This window comes from Saccopteryx bilineata, chromosome 5 (genome assembly GCF_036850765.1).
Source record: "Saccopteryx bilineata isolate mSacBil1 chromosome 5, mSacBil1_pri_phased_curated, whole genome shotgun sequence".
Lineage (NCBI taxonomy): Eukaryota > Metazoa > Chordata > Mammalia > Chiroptera > Emballonuridae > Saccopteryx > Saccopteryx bilineata.
In genome coordinates this window covers 78406985-78423849 of record NC_089494.1, presented here as the reverse complement: position 1 = coordinate 78423849, position 16865 = coordinate 78406985, and the positions used below count along the sequence as shown (strand labels likewise).

Genomic DNA, 16865 nt, shown 5'->3' with positions numbered 1-16865 from the left:
GCTTTTCCTCCTCCTCTGCTTATACTTCTTCAGTTGCTTCTCAGTAGAGGGTGGTGGAGGAGGTGATGGACAGAGAAACAATAGAAGAGTGAGCCTGTGATTTGAGTACTTGAGGATTGGATTGGCTGGGTGGGTTTTTTTTCTTGTTTTTTTTTCACTGAGGCTGGTCCTAGCCTGCATATTCCCTTCTGTGTCTACCTTCTTCACTGTAATTGCTGCCTCTATATATTTTCTTTGGATCTGTTCACCCTAGGGCCCTGGTTGGCAAACTGCGGCTCGTGAGCCATATGCAGCTCTTTGGCCCCTTGAGTGTGGCTCTTCCACAAAATACCACGTGCAGGCGCTACCTCAATAAGGAATGTACCTACCTATATAGTTTAAGTTTAATAAATTTGACTCTCAAAAGACATTTCAATCATTGTACTGTTGATATTTGGCTCTGTTGACTAATGGGTTTGCCGACCACTGCTCTAGGGTGTTTAATTTCTTAACAGTGAATTTGTTCTTAAGTTCGTTTAGTAATGGAATGCCAAGGAGAACCTGCTTAATAAGTGAGCCCTGGTTCCAGTCTCATGACTAAGGGTTTGGAGTGGTTGAGTTGTAGAAAGGTCCAGCCTCTGTCTTGAGGAGTGTGAAGTGGACCAGGTAAGAGAAGAGATGCATAGGGCTGGGGAGGAATGTTGAAGTAGGCTCAACCCTCCCTTGGACATTTTTCTTGGAGAGAAGTGATGAGAGACCAGAGAGTTGCAGAATGGATATTGGTGTTTAGATCTATTCTACTGATAACCTATGCAAAGCAGAAACCCTCTCCCTTAGTTTAGGCTGAAATCAAAGCCTCTTGTGGGTCGTTCATACTTGATCTAATCTCAGATCTGGACCCATTGTTATGAATGAAACCAGACCAGTTGCTGTGGTGCAGAAAAGGGTATGAGGCAGTTTGTTGATGCTTGAGTGGTAAACTTGTATTTTTTCTCACAGGGTAGAAAGTCATAAGAGTGGTAGAGGAAAAATCGTTGTTAATATTCAACACATTGCATGTGTGATATATGGGAATTACATTCTAGGAACATTCTCGGGAATTAAAGTTGCTTCTACTTGTAATGAATGATCTAACCTAAAGTTTTCTCTCTCCACTCCAGGAAGTGACTTTGGTCCAGAGACTTCCCCTCCAGTCCTGCCCCCTGGCCATGGTGGCAACTTTTCTGTGAACAGTCTTCCTATAGCAGAGGACAGCTATAGGGTAAACTTGGCCAAAGGTGTCTCCATGTCTCTGCCTTCCTCACCTCTGCTGCCGCGACAGTCTCACTCGGTGCAGTCAAGATTAAACAAAAAATCCCCAGGTAAACAAACAAAACGGCACCCACACCAGCAAGGTGTACACATAATACATGTATTGAAATGAAGCAAAACTAGTGCTTGTAAGAAGGCTGGGAGCAGGTTTTTCTTTGTTCCACTAACTTCTGGAAGATAGAAATCTTTTTTAAAATTCTGATTTGACTAGATTCATTTCCTTAGTTCAGTCTGTATATGAAGTATATTGATTATCCAGGCCAGCTTTTACAAAGTTTCAAGATCTTGTTATCAGTATTAATGTAACTGTCGGTTTTGTTGTTTTCTTGCTCATGAATTAGGGAACGCTTTAATCTGAACACATTTGTGGTGCATTTATAGGTTTTGGATTTTGGCAAATGTAATCTGATAACAGTTATTACTACCAAGTGTCATATACTGATGTGTTTTCCTTGATCATGTCACCCAGCATTTGAACAGCTATAAAATTTAATTGTTGTGCAGTGGATAAAGCATTGACTTAGAACGCTGGGGTGGCTTATTCAAAACCCTGGGCTTGTCTGTCAAGGCACATTTGGGAGTTGATGCTTCCTGCTCCTCCCCCCTCCCCCTCTTTCCTCCTCCCCCTCTTCCGCTCTCCTCCTCCCCCTCCCTCCCCTTCCCCCTCCCCTCCCCCTCCCTCTCCCCCTGTTCCTCCTCCCCCTGTTCCTCCTCCCCCTCCCCCTTCTCCTCCTTTCCCCTCCCCCTCCCCTGCTCCTCCTCCCCTTCCCCTTCTCCTCCTCCCCCTCCCCCTTCTCCTCCCTCCCCTTCTCCCTCCCCCTCCCCCTCTCCCTCTCCTCTTTTCCCTATCCCCTTCCCCCTCCCCCTCTCCCCTTCTCCTCCCCTCTCCCTCTCCCTCTCCCCCTCTCTCCCCCTCTCCTTCTCCCCCTCTCTCCCTCTCTCCTTCTCTTCCTCTCTCCCTCTCTCCCTCTCCCCCTCTCCTCCTCCTCTCCCCCTCTCCTCCTCCTCTCCCCCTCTCCCCCTCTCCCCCTCTCCTCCTCTCCTCTCTCCTCTCTAAAATGAATAAAAGAAGTTAAAAAAAACTTTTTTAATTGTTTGTAGAAATGCAGACTTATAAAGTGTTGAGGGAAAGGGACTCATGGATTACTTGTTTAAAGTGTTTTCATTTTCCTCATGTTTACCAACTTTTTATACTTAAAACGTTACCAGCAAAAACCCAACATTGCTCAGCTTGAAGAGGTTATGAATCAGATGTGAGGAAAGCCTTTCTAAAGTGCTGATACCTGGAGTCATAAAAGTTCTTTGATCTTCTTTTAGGTTTGCTGAGTGTTTGTTTACTGAGGGTGGGGCGATTTGGGGCTTTGATTAAATGGTCAGAGCAGATTCTTCTCATTTACCCGTAAACTTGTTTGTAATTAGTTTAAAATGTGCCCAGGGGCTGTAAAATTGGAATCTTTTTTCTTGTTCCCTAAATATTTGTATTTCTTGGTGCCTTGCATCATTTCTGAATCATTTAGTGGATATTTGCAGTTTGTGGGGAGGTAGAATTAAGAGGGCAACTCTTAAGGCTTTGAATGTTAGAAATGGTCTATGAATTGGTGAGAGTCCAAAATATTTTATTGTTCTAGAACTTTCTTATTTTGGACAACATTGTTTACAATCTGGTCATTAGCTGGAACTTGGAAACCTTTTTGGTATGAAGCGATTTCCTGTGCCAAGGAATTTGACCTGTTTATCAGCATTTGGGAAAATTCCTGGAATGTCCTTTCTTTCTTCTCTTTGCCTTCCCCCTAAGGTTGTATCTCCCTCGGATTTCTTCTCTTCTTTTAAAGCATAGTTTCCATACCACCTTTCTTGCAGGCTACCTCGCTGGAATTACTCCCTTTCTATAAGTTGTGCACAGCATTTGGCTTTATCTGTTAGCTACATCATTTGTCCTTTTTCCATTGAATTCATATGTTTATATACTTCCCAGGTCTGACGACTGAGGATGGGTACCTCATCCATATAAAATAGATAACGGAGAATTCCGAACCCAACTGGACTCTTACGGGACCTCAGTTGAGGGTAGCGCCAAGTGCAGAGACTTGATTGTTAGTCCAGTTTTCTCTCCTATAGCCTGTGCTACTGTAAATGACTTACTGCTTCAGTCTTAGGACAAGCACACACTTGAGAAAGACTAGAAAAAACTGCATTTCAGAAATAACTTCATTATTAATAACAAATTCAATGTTTATTTTAGTAGGACTTAAATCTTTTTATTTTTATTTATTTATTTATTTATTATTATTATTTTTTTCATTTTTCTGAAGCTGGAAACAGGGAGAGACAGTCAGACAGACTCCCCGCATGTGCCCGACCGGGATCCACCCGGCACGCCCACCAGGGGCAACGCTCTGCCCACCAGGGGGCGATGCTCTGCCCATCCTGGGCGTCGCCATGTTGCGACCAGAGCCATTCTAGCGCCCGGGGCAGAGGCCACAGAGCCATCCATCCCCAGTGCCCGGGCCATCTTTGCTCCAATGGAGCCTTGGCTGCGGGAGGGGAAGAGAGAGACAGAGAGGAAAGTGAGGCGGAGGGGTGGAGAAGCAAATGGGCGCTTCTCCTGTGTGCCCTGGCCGGGAATTGAACCCGGGTCCTCCGCACGCTAGGCTGACGCTCTACCGCTGAGCCAACTGGCCAGGGCTTATTTATTTTTTTTTTAATTTTTATTTTTTATTTATTTTTTAAAATTTATTCATTTTAGAGAGGAGAGGGAGAGAGAGAGAGAGAGAGAGAGAGAGAGAGGAGAGACAGAGAGAGAGAAGGGGGGAGGAGCTGGAAGCATCAACTCCCATATGTGCCTTGACCAGGTAAGCCCAGGGTTTCGAACCTGCGACCTCAGCATTTCCAGGTCGACGCTTTATCCACTGCGCCACCACAGGTCAGGCCTTAAATCTTTTTAAATGTGTATTTTTCCAGCTTTATTGAGATACAGTTGACATACACACATATATACACAATTTTATATCTGTATATATTGGGAAATGATTACAGTAAAGTTAGTTAATACACCTATCACCTGACATAGTTACAATTTATTTATTTGTTTATTTAGTGGCATTTTAGCGGAACCTTAGGTAGCGATGGGTGGCATGACCAGCCTAGGAAGTGTGGCTGTCCAGAAGGGTCAGCGGCTATAGGCATATCCACAGGGAAATTCCTGACAAGGCCTCATTCCTGTGTCCTGACCAAATTACATAATCTTTGGTTTTGAGAAACTGTCCTAAAGTTTGTTTTTCCCCATAAGAACAAAATTAACTTATACTAAATTCTTTGCAAGCTTTATGAATAGAAGAAACTAGTTCTACAGCATTCAACCTTTTCATCGACTGAGAAAAGTATTCTCTATATTAGATGCTTTTGGCCCAGATGGTAATTAAATACACTAAGCAGATTCTTCTCTAGCAGAGCAGCGCTTGCGTCGGGCCCAAATTGGTGCAGCAAATTAGTGTCTCACAGTGGTACTTTGGCTTTATTATCTTCATCATTTTAATTTGAAAAGGAAAGGGCAGAGGAGTTCGCTTAAAAATGGCAGTGACTCAGAATACATCAGACAAATAAACAGCATTTTTCCCACAGTATCTAACACAGATTTCTGTTTAAGCCACATTTGTTGGAAAACTCTGCAGTGCCCTGATGTTCTACCTGCCTATAAAAATAGCTGACACACAGTTGTGAGCGTGCACTGGGTTTAAAAGTAGCCATCTATTTAAAAAGGCAGCGCTGTTGTTAACCACACTGTATATACGGTGTGCTCTGGTGCAGCCCGCCCGTACTTTTGGAGCGCTCCCTGCTGTTCCCCCCACGCCAGCATGATCTTGACATCTTTCAGACCCAGCTCTGACATTACCTTGATGACTTTTGTTCTCATTTTTATGCATTCATTGGCTACTTCTTATATGTGCCCTGACCGGGGATCAAATCTGCAACCTTGAGTATCGGCATGACATTAACAAACTGAACTACCCGGCCAGGACTTATGTTCTCATTTTTAAAACAAGACCCCCTTTTTTCTCTTTTAGAAGGTGCTTAAAACAAACAAAAGAAAAAAAAAAGAAAACCCCAAACCTGTTTTACTTGTTGGATAGAAACTCTTCACTAATTGAGCTAATCAAGAAACTGTCAAGGACCAAAACTATTATTCTAGCGAAGGTCAAATACTAGAAACCCCTGTAATAAGCACTCACACAACCTGTACTAATGAAAGTTTGTACATGGTGGTTAGTTCCTGGGCCTGGGAACTCTGGGCAAGAGATAATTTTATTAACCTTGAAATGCTGTGATGCAATCTTGTGACCCTGCATTTATGTGATTGAGTTTCTTTTTTTGTTTGTTTTTCTTTTTGTTACAGAGACAGAGAGAGAGACACAGAGAGAGGGACTGATAGGGACAGACAGGAAGGGGGAGAGATGAGAAGCATCAATTCTTCATGCGGCACCTTCATTATTCATTGATTGCTTTCTCATATGTCCCTTGGCCGGGGGGCTACAGCCAAGTGAGTGACCTCTTGCTCAAGCCAGCGACCTTGGGCTTCAAGCCAGAGACCTTTGGGCTCAAATCGGCAACCATGGGATCATCTATCATCTCTATAATCCCATGCTCAAGCCAGTGAGGCCGCACTCAAGCTGGATGAGCCATGCTCAAGACGGCTAACCTTGGGATCTTGAATGTGGGTCCTCTGCATCCCAGTCCGATGCTCTATCCACTGTGCCACCACCTGGTCAGGCGTGATTGAGTTTATTAAATTCCACTGCTGTTGCTAATTGTTACTTTTATTTCCTCTCCTACTCCCTGGCTCCATTTGTTTACTGTATTTCCCGATGTATAAGACCCACCATTTTTCCAAAAATTCGGTGTCTAAAAACTAGGTGGGTCTTATATAGTGGTTATAGATTTTTTTACTTGCATTTCCTGCTTTTTCACGCGGATGAGGAGTTGGATGAATTTTATGATGAATAAAGCAAATTCAATAACCTTATATAATAGTTTGTTTCAAATTTCGGACCCCAAAATTAAGGTTTGTTTTATACATGGGGAATATATAGTATATATGATATATCTTTTATTGCTAGTGAAAAGATGCAGTTTTCCACTACTTTCAAACCTTTTTTTTTTTTCTTTAATGTGAGAAATGGGTAGCCTGACCTGTGGTGGCACAGTGTGTAAAAGCGTTGACATGGAACGCTGAGGTCGCCGGTTCGAAACCCTGGGCTTTGCCTGGTCAAGGCACATATGGGAGTTGATGCTTTCTGCTCTTCCCCACCTTCTCTTTCTCGTCTCCTCTCTCTAAAATGAATAAATAAAATCTTTTTTTTTTTTTTTTAAGGTTTTAATGTGAGAAATGGGTAGATAGTGAGTCAGACTCCTACATGTGCCCTGACAGGATCTACCCAGCAATCCCGTCTGGAGCAGATGTTCAAGTACCAAGCTATTTTTAGCACTTGAAGCTGATGCACCCAAACCAACTGAGCTGTCCTCATTGCCCAGGACTAACCCTTGAACACATCAAGTCACCGACTGCAGGAGGGAAAGAGAAGCAGATGGTTGCATCTCCTGTATGACCTACCTGGGAATTGAACCCAAGATGTCCATACACTGGGCTGATGCTCTATCCACTGAGTCACTGGCCAGGGCCCAAACTTGTTTTTTCTAAATGGAAAATACATTTTCTGGTAATGAAAATAAGGACCAGTATCCATTAAAGTAGTTCTGTGGCTAGTGCAATCCTTTTTGGATTAAGAATTCATTAACATCTGTAATGTATCCTTTTGTCTTAGAAGAGCCAAGCCCATTTCCTGTGGTTTATTTATTAGTAATATCATTAGTTACTTTATATTTGGATTACATTTCCCAGGTCACTTTAGGCTCATTATGAAACAATCAAAAGATACTGCATGAATGAGAAGCAACCTTTTAAAATACTCTGATGGCGAGGACAGCAGATGGTGACAAGTGGGTGATACTGTTTTTCTCCTCCTTGCTTGTATGGGGTGACTGGGTCCTGCTAGCTCTTTGCACCTTTTTGCTGCTTCCAGTTCCAAGTCTGTCTGTGTTGACAGAGCTGATGTAGCAGTTTTGAAAACCCCTCTGGCTGTCTGTTTCTTTAAGGGAAAAAAACCTCAAAGCAAAGCTGACAGGCTATAAAGTGGAAGTCATTCTGCCCTTTGATTCTTGGACCATGAGTTAATGTCTGCCAGGGCCCACCCTCCCTCACCCTCCCTCACCCTCCCCACCCTCCCTTACCCTCCCTCACCCTCCCCACCCTCCCTCACCCTCTTTCACCCTCCCTCACCCTCCCTCACCCTCCCTCACCCTGCAAGAGTGTTTCTTGTAGTAAATTGGAAGTCCCAGCATAGAGGCAGACCTACTCTTAGCATTTAATTTTTGTAGTTTTTTTTTAATCTACTCAACCTAAACCTGAGACCACATGTGCTCTGCCTTTGTTCACTTAATATTTACATCATGAGTAATTTCCAGAACTTGATAATTATTGTCCATTGTTTTGGTGTTCCATAATTATTTTTAACTAATTTCCATTTTTTAATTTGTTCTTTTATAGGAGGTTTTTTGTTTTTATTAAATGCCTATGACTTTATTTATTTATTTATTTTTTACAGAGACAGCGAGAGAGTCAGAGAGAGGGATAGACAGGGACAGACAGACAGGAACAGAGAAATGAGAAGCATCAATCATTAGTTTTTCGTTGCACATTGCGACACCTTAGTTGTTCATTGATTGCTTTCTCATATGTACCTTGACTGCAGGCCTTCAGCAGACCGAGTAACCCCTTGCTTGAGCCAGCGACCTTGGGTCCAAGCTGGTGAGCTTTTGCTCAAACCAGATGAGCCCGCGTTCAAGCTGGCGACCTCGGGGTCTCAAACCTGGGTCCTCAGCATCCCAGTCTGACACTCTATCCACTGCACCACCGCCTGGTCAGGCTGACTTTAATTTTTTTTTTTTAGGCTGACTTTAGTTTTTAAAATTGAGTTTATTGGGGTGACACTGGTTAACATAATCATACAGGTTTCAGGTGACCAATTCTACGACACATCTCTGTACACTGTATTGTATGTTGAGTTTTTAATTTTTATTGTGGTAAAATACACGTAAAATTTACCAACTTAACCCTTTTTAATGTACAGTTCAGTAGTGTTAAGTACATTCTCATTGTTAGGCAACCTCTCTCCAGAACTCCTGATGCGAATATTTTTGTTCAGTGATTTTTAATACACAAGAGTGCCAGGTTCCCAGAAGTGGAAGTGTTGAACTAAGTGGACTACATTTTTAAAGCTTCTTGATACATACTGTCTAGTCACTTTCCAGAAAAGATGTATTGATTTTTTTTTTTAAACTTGATTTTAGCGAGAGAGAAAGAGAGACAGGAACATCAATCTGTTCCTGTATGTGCCCTGATGAGGGATTGAACTGGCGACCTCTGCACTTTGGGAGAGTGCTTTAACCAGCTGAGCTATCCAGCCAGGGCTGACGTAGTGATTTCACATTTCCTCTAGCATTCTTTGAGAGGCTTTTGTGTGTGTGTGTGTGAACCCCTTCACAGAACAGTCTTAAATGGACGGTGCAGGTGGGTGCTTTGTCAGGCCGAGTTGTGGACTACTGAGATGTAGGAAGGGGAGGCTGAGAGGAGTCATTCTGTAACCTTCCTTTTTTGAACTTCTCTTCTGTCTATACTTCTCAGACAATTTCCATTTATTTTTCTTTCCACAACCCTGTCAGGGGAATCATCACAGCTGAGTCAGATCAAGTTCATGGTCAGAACAACACTCAGTTGGCTTCCAGTTTTAGCTACAACCCCGCAGTCTGTTTTGTGGTGAGAATCACAGACAAGTTACAGTTGGCAAGGCTGCTGCAGCACATGCAGTCCGGCCTCCTGCAGACAGGGAAGCAGAGACTGCTCCTCTGCACGGACATCGCTCCGGTACATTCTGATTTAAAGCATACCAGGTACGGCCTGGATGTTGGGTTGTCTTAAAAGCTTTCCAGGTGATTCTAATATGTAGCAGAAGTTAAGGAACATTGATAAAGAATGTGATTATGTCATAATTTCTTTTCAGTGAAGGTAAATACATAGGTATTTGTTACCTTTATTTTCTAAATTTTAGAAATGGTATTTGAGGAGGAAAATGTATCACAGAAATGTACAGAATAAAGATACAGTAAATGTCGGTTTCCTCTGTACACCCAGAAAGAGCTGCTTTGACACTTGGGGGCATGTCTTTCCTGCCTCGTTTCTGTAGTGCACACAGTGATGGAGTTCCCACTTCCCAAGCACTGGATGAGTAAGAGGTTCCCAGTTTTCCACTAGATAAAGAACAGCATAAGGACATTCTTGAATATTGATATTTAAGGACATCTCTGGTATTTCATAAAATAGACTGTAAAGTGGGATTACTGAATGAAAACTTATTAATGTTGAGAATGAATATTTATATACTTATTGGTCACTTATACTTTTGGGGGGTTATTTTTGTAATAGTTGTTCTCTGTTCCACTGGGGCGAGATGTCTTTCTTACTGAGTTATTATAGCTTTCTTGTTTGTTTTATGGCCAACAGTCATGTACGTACGTTTCTAAAAAAATTTCCCAGTTTATCATTTTCCATTAATTAGGTTTATGCTGTTTTATGACTCACAGAAATTTTTTGTTTTCTCAATTTAAATACTTTTCCATTGTGATTTATTCCATTGGATTTTTAAAAAGCAGCTTTATTAAGATATTTTGCATACCATATAATTAATTCAGTATGTTTTTTTAGCATTTTTACAGGGTTGTACAACTGTTGTCACAGTCTAATTTTAGAACATTTTTATCTCCCTTAAAAAAATTCTCATTAAAACGCACTTCACATTCCTTCCTACCCCCCCCCCCCCCCCCCCCCCCCCCGCAAGCTCCTACTTTTCCCAGTTTCAAGTAACCACTAATTTGCTTTCCATCTCTACATTTGGTCTATATTCTGGGCATTTCATAGAAGTAGAATCATACAATATGTACCATAGTCTTTTGTGACTGGCTTCTTGGATATAACAATGTCCTCTAGGTTCATCCCTGTTGTGGCATGTGTCACTACTTCATTCCATTTTATTCCCAAGTATTTTATTCTGTATACATGCCACAACTTAAAAATTCTTTCTTTAATGTGTGGACACAGGGTTGTTTTTACTTTTGCCTATTATGAACAATGCTGATGTGAACATTTGTGCATATATTGTTTTTGTGTGACTGTATCTATCATGTTTTGGGGTAGTACCTAGCCGTGGGATGGCAGGATCATGAGGTAACTCTGTGTTTAACCCTTTGAAATACTACATGGCTGTTTTCCAGAACTGCACTATTTTGTATTCCCACCAGCAAGGTATGAGGTTCCCAGATCTCCACACCCTTGCACTTGTGGTCTCCCTTTTTTATTGTAGCCATTCTGGTGCATATAAACTGCTATCTCATTATAGTTTTATTATGAAAACCTAAGAATTCTTGTACAAGTTACACAATATGAAAATATTTTCTTCTGTGGCCTTTTATTTTTGTATTCTTGATACTATTGTTTGAAGCCCCATTTTTTTTTATGTAGTCCAATTTATTTATTATTTTGTTGCTGTCTTTTGATGTTGAATCTAAGAAACCATTGCCTAACCCAGGGTCACGAAGACTTTACACCTTTGTTTTCTCCTAAGAGTTTTATAGTGTTAACTCTTACATTTAGGTTTGTAATCAATCCTTCTTGTGAGTTAATTTTTTTGTGTATGGTGTGAGGTTGGAGCCAGATTCATTCTTTTGCGCATGGATGTCCAGTTGTCCTAGCAGCATTTATTGAAGATATAATTCTTTTCCCATTGACTGGTCTTTGATTGACCGAGTCATTGCTGTGCCCTGAACCAGCTCCTTTGTTCCACTTACCCTTTACTTGTTCCCTAGGCTTTGGTCAGAAGTGCGCTGCCAGAGCTGGCTGCAGGCATGGCTGGCTTCTCTGCTTCGTCCAGCCTTCCTTTTCCCTCAGGGAGACGTAATGTTGCACTGCAGACATCTGCAAGGATCACTCTGCATCCTTCTCCGTCTGCCCTGACGTTCTATGAGCTCCTTATCTTCTTTTCTCCTTGGAAGCCTGGGACATGGGCTCTAGTCACTTCAGTTATCCTTGTAGGGGCATAGGTATGTACCTGTTACTATGAATAGGAATAGGAGTTTAGTAGTAGACACTCATCAGCTCCATGGATTGGTTGAAAAAAACTAATGGACACTGCATTTTAAATATAACGTTACCTTAGCCTGACCAGGTGGTGGCGCAGTGGATAGAGTGTCAGACTGGGACACAGAGGACCCAGGTTTGAGCACAGGGTCGCTAGCTTAAGCACGGGATCATAGACATGACCCCATGGTTGCTGGCTTGAAGCCCAAGGTCACTGGCTTGAGCAAGGGGTCACTCACTCTGATGTAGCCCCCCTGGACAAGGCACATATGAGAAAGCAATCAATGAACAACTAAGGAGCTGCAACAAAGAATTGATGCTTCTCATCTCTCTCCCTTCCTGTCTGTCCCTATCTATCCCTTTCTCTGTCTCTCTCTGTATCTGTCACAAAAAAATAAAATTAAAAATAATGCTACCTTACATTTATAAATGAGAGAACGCCTCCTCCCTATCTAGAGAGAACGGATACTTTAAGTTTGTCCCTCTCTCCCAGGGCTTTGCTGTCATCAGCCAGTGAGTAGGGAGGTGTGTTTTAAACTGGGTTTGCAGCCGCCTTCTCAGCCCTGCTGTTCTACGCTCCTGTCACTCTCCTGTGTTCTTAGGCTTTGGGCGTTTCTGCTGTGTTTCCCGCCACCTGAGGTTGATGATGACTGGAGGTTCTCTTCAGTCACACTTGATAGCAGTGTCAGCTGCACCTGTGTAGTGTCAGGTGGTGGCTAGAGCAGACCCAATCCCATTCTTAAAAACAAGTGTTTTTATCTGCAGAAAATTGATGGGGGCAGTGGCGATGGATGTCTTCTTTTTGATCCTTTCTGACTCACAGAGAAGCAGAAGCCCATGCAAGCTTTTATTATATCTGTGTCTAACGTAGACGAGCATTAGTGTAAAGTAGGAATAGACAGAAGGAAAGACTGCTGTTTCAGCTTGACTCCTCCATTGTGAGATAGGACTGTGTGTGCGTCAGCAGGAGCGGCTAGCTGTGTTCCCGGCAGAGGGCAGGGTTGTGCAAAGCCTGGAGGGGCAACTCAAGTGAGCACGGAATGGGGATCTCCAGGAGAGGGGCCAGTACACACTAGGGCTTCACACAAGGGGCTAGGGACCACTGGGAAAATCTTCATTGGTGGGGCTTGGAGTGTTGAAACTGGTACGTACACTTTGCCTCTGAGGGCTTATGTAGAGAACGAGCTAACAGTGTTGCACATGGAACCCTTTCTCTGCACAGGGTTTTTTTTTTTTGTCTGGTTGGTGGTTTTTAGTGCGAGAGAGACAGACAGAGATAGGACGGGAGAGAGATGAGCAGCATCAACTTGTAATTGTGGCACTTCAGTCGTTCATTGATTGCTTTCTCATATGTGCCTTGACAGGGGGATGGGGAAGCTCCAGCCCAGCCAGTGACCCCTTGCTCAAACCAGTGACCATGGTCATATCTATGATCCCACGCTCAAGCTGTCGACCCAGTGCTCAAGCCAGCGACTTTGGGGTTTCGAACATGGGTCCTCAGCATCCCAGGTGGACGCTCTGTTCGCTGTGCCACCACCAGTCAGGCTGCACAGGGGTTCTGAGAAATACACTTGAAGAAACTCTTCCAAGGAGGTGCATCTTTCTCACTTCTGTTACCAACAGAGTCCTCTTTTATTAACCAGAGGTCCTGACTGGTTCATAATGAGTTCACTGAGTTTACTTTTTATTATTTTTTAGTAGATTTTATTTATTTATTTATTTATTTAGAGAAGTTTCAGGTTCACAGCAAAATGGAACGGAAGGTACCGAGATTTCCCAGGTGCCCTCAGTCCCCGCGCACGCACAGCCTCCTGCATTACCAATGCCCCCACCAGAATGGTGCACTTGTTAAGTCAGTACACCTGCACTGATGCATCTCTACCACCCAGAGTGTCCGTAGCTTACCTTCGGGCCCACTATTAGGGTTGGACTTCTGTGAGATTGGACAAATGTATAATGACATGTGTCCATCATTATGATATCACACAGAAAGTATTTCCGCTGCCTGAAAATCCTCTGTGCTTCCCCATTTGTCCTTCTCTCTCTTTTCACCCCAAACCCAAACCTCTGATCCTTTACTGTTTCCGTAGTTTTGCCTTTTCCAGAATATTGCATAATTGGAATCATACAAAATATATCTTTTCCATGTTAGTTTCTTTCCCTTAGTAATAGGCATTAAAAGTTCCTCCATGTCTTTTCATGGCTTGTTAGCTCGGCTCTTTTTATCACCCAATTGTCTGAATGTGCTATCGTATTTTTATTTGTTGACCTACTGAAGGGACATCTCGGTTACTTCCAGGTTTTGGCAATTTTGCATAAATACTTGGTGCAGGTATTCTTGTGGACATGTTTTTAGTGCCTTTGGGTAAACACCAAGATGCACAATTACTGGACTATAAGTGAGTTTAGTTTTGTTAGAAACCGCCAAACCGGAAGTTCGTTAGAAACTTCCGAAGTGGCCGTGCCGTTTGGCATTCCCACCAGCAGGGAATGAGAGTTCCTGCTGCTCCACAGCCTCGCCAGTGCTGGGCGTTGCCAGTGTTTTGGAGTTTGGCCATTCTGATAGATGTTTCCTCATCTGGGAGATGGGGGTAATAATAGTGCTTCTCTTGCAGGGTGAGTGAGATTCCAATGAAAGGTAGGCTGTGAAGCCTGTGCCCCAGGTCCCCAGGTTCTCTTCCAGGGAAACCATCTTCCTTAGAGCCCGTCTTCAGTTTCCTCATCTGTCTCAGTGGCCAAGAATAGACTCCCACAGTCTCCATCCTCTCGACTCTTTATTATCAGCCAGGTGCCCTCCAGTGGGATGCCACCCTCTGTCTGTGTGTCCTCTGGTAAGCGCACGTCTTCTTGCTGTGCGGCAGGCTGTGCTCCCTGCGAAGAGGACGTGCGAGCCTCATTGACACCGGGTGCTGATTCCAGCTCTGCCACCGCTACTTGTGTTACTCATCTTCCTTTGGTTGCACGTGATTTGTTTTTCAGATTTTATGTTTGTAAAAGTGCCCTGGGAGGGAAGCCAGCTCTTAGAAGTAACTAGTGCTGTAAGTGCAAAACTTTAAGAGAGCAGTAATTCTCAGCAGAGAAACAAAATTTAGGTAAAGCAGAAAGGTGAGCTAGCCCATGGTGCCCTGCCGCAGTAATTCCTGAAGCTCCCACGAACTCTCTGTGAAATGAGACAGGGCCTCGTGACGCTGAAGGAAAGTAAGTGCTCCCAAAAATGGTCCAGATGTGCTTGGCAGGCAGTGAGAGCAGAACGCCAGGGGAAGCTGGGCAGTTCCACCTTGCCCGAAACTCTGCATGAGAGCAGTGGCTGAGTTGCTCCTGACACAGGTAAGAGGTAAGGTCAGTGGGCAAGGCAGCCGCCTGTGTGTCAGGTCATCCCTTACAGTCCCCATCAATGCCACATGCAGGCACACTGCCCTCAGGTGGCACAGCTGGTTTTCTTCTGCCATTAACACGGTTTGCTATGTATTGTGATGAGCACCAGATGAAGTAGACTGCTTGTACTTAGGTCTGTGTTGTACCCGAAATACGTGCCTTCTACACCCAAATCCCATGATGTGAGGGGCATGTGTGGGCTGGGACTGGCTGAGGGCGCAACAGATGCGTCTCTCGCCCTCCAGAATTGTCCCCATCTTGTGGAGCACATGTAGTTGAATACAAGTAAGGAATTGTGTCCGGCTTATAACTTCATTGTAACACTGGATGGAGGTGTCATTTGAAAATGCAGAAATATTACTGACTTCTGTCTTGGGCATTTTGATATTTCTTTTTTTTTTTTTTTTTGCATTTTTTCTGAAGCTGGAAACAGGGAGAGACAGTCAGACAGACTCCCGCATGTGCCCGACCGGGATCCACCCGGCACGCCCACCAGGGGGCGATGCTCTGCCCACCAGGGGGCGATGCTCTGCCCATCCTGGGCGTCGCCATGTTGCGACCAGAGCCACTCTAGCGCCCGGGGCAGAGGCCACAGAGCCATCCCCAGCGCCCGGGCCATCCTTGCTCCAATGGAGCCTTGGCTGCGGGAGGGGAAGAGAGAGAGACAGAGAGGAAGGCGCGGCGGAGGGGTGGAGAAGCAAATGGGCGCTTCTCCTATGTGCCCTGGCCGGGAATTGAACCCAGGTCCTCCACACGCTAGGCCGACGCTCTACCGCTGAGCCAACCGGCCAGGGCCATGATATTTCATAAGAACTCCAGATATTGAGGGTCTTCAGTAATGAAAAGAAAATATAGGTTGTTGGACACATTCTACAGTCTAGTGCGAATATTTGATTTGGAAATGAGAGACACTAGACTGAGGCTTACACCCGAGTAAGTAATTTTATGCCAAACAAAAAAATTGTTATGGACTTCAAACTCTTTAGAAAAAATTCAGTAGAGGTAGCCTTTATTAAAAGTAGTTCACTTTTGCAAAACAAGTTACATTTTTAGCCTGAGCAGGAAGTGACGCAGTGAGAGTGTCAGACTAGAATGCTGAGGACCTAGGTTCGAAATCCCAGAGTGGCCGGCTTGAGCATGGGCCAGTTGGGTTTGAGCAGTGGTTCACCAGCTTGAGCAGGAGGTCACCGGCTGAAGCATGGGATCATAGACATGACCCCGTGGTTTCTGGCTTGAGCCCAAAGGTCGCTGGCTTGAAGCCCGAAGTCACTAGTTTGAGTCCAAGATCACTGGCTTAAGCAAGGGGTCACTGGCTCTGCTGGAGACCCTTGGTCAAGGCACATATGAGAAAGCAATCAATGAACAACTGAGGTGCTGCAACTATGAGTAGATGCTTCTCATCTCTCTCCCTTCTTTCTGTGTGTCTTTCTCTTTTTCTCTCACACATGTGTGCCAAAAAAAATTACTTTTTTTTCCCAGTTACCGGTATATAGTTTCTATCAAAGCTAGATGTGTGTACTCTGAAGACTTGAATTAATGTATATATGCACTCATATATATGCATTAAAATTTGGCTATACATTGAAAAGATTCTCATTTTTTTTCCTTTAGAAGTTGTGAGGTTTAAGTAGATCTTATCTATGTTAGATAAGCTTGAATTCTCCTCCTTCTCTGCTTTCTACAGGAGAAATTCTTCCCAAGCTAGGTAATGTCATGGGAAGTTTCTGGCCCCAAAAGACACACAGACCTAAGTTTATTTTTCCAATTCTTGTTCTTAGTAGCTCTGCCCTTGGAAGTTACTTGACAACATCTTTCTTTTCTTGCTTTCCTCATCTGGAAATGAGAATAGATCTACCATTTAGGTCTTTGAGAGGATAGACAGAATGTTTGTAAAGTGCTGGCTCCTGAAACAGCTTTGGGAAATGCTGCTGCCACCTCTGACCTTGAAGTTAGCTAA

General features: G+C 43.7%; 1 protein-coding gene across 7 annotated transcripts in view; it reads left to right on the top strand.

Moving 5' to 3' along the window:
- TANC1 (tetratricopeptide repeat, ankyrin repeat and coiled-coil containing 1) overlaps nucleotides 1-16865 on the top strand; it is a 257848-nt gene that overhangs the window by 116953 nt on the left and 124030 nt on the right. For all 7 annotated transcript variants that reach the window (XM_066279508.1, XM_066279514.1, XM_066279513.1 and 4 more), the window contains one exon: nucleotides 1140-1340. In XM_066279508.1, coding sequence (XP_066135605.1) covers nucleotides 1140-1340 — 201 coding nt within the window. The remainder of the gene's footprint in view (nucleotides 1-1139; nucleotides 1341-16865) is intronic.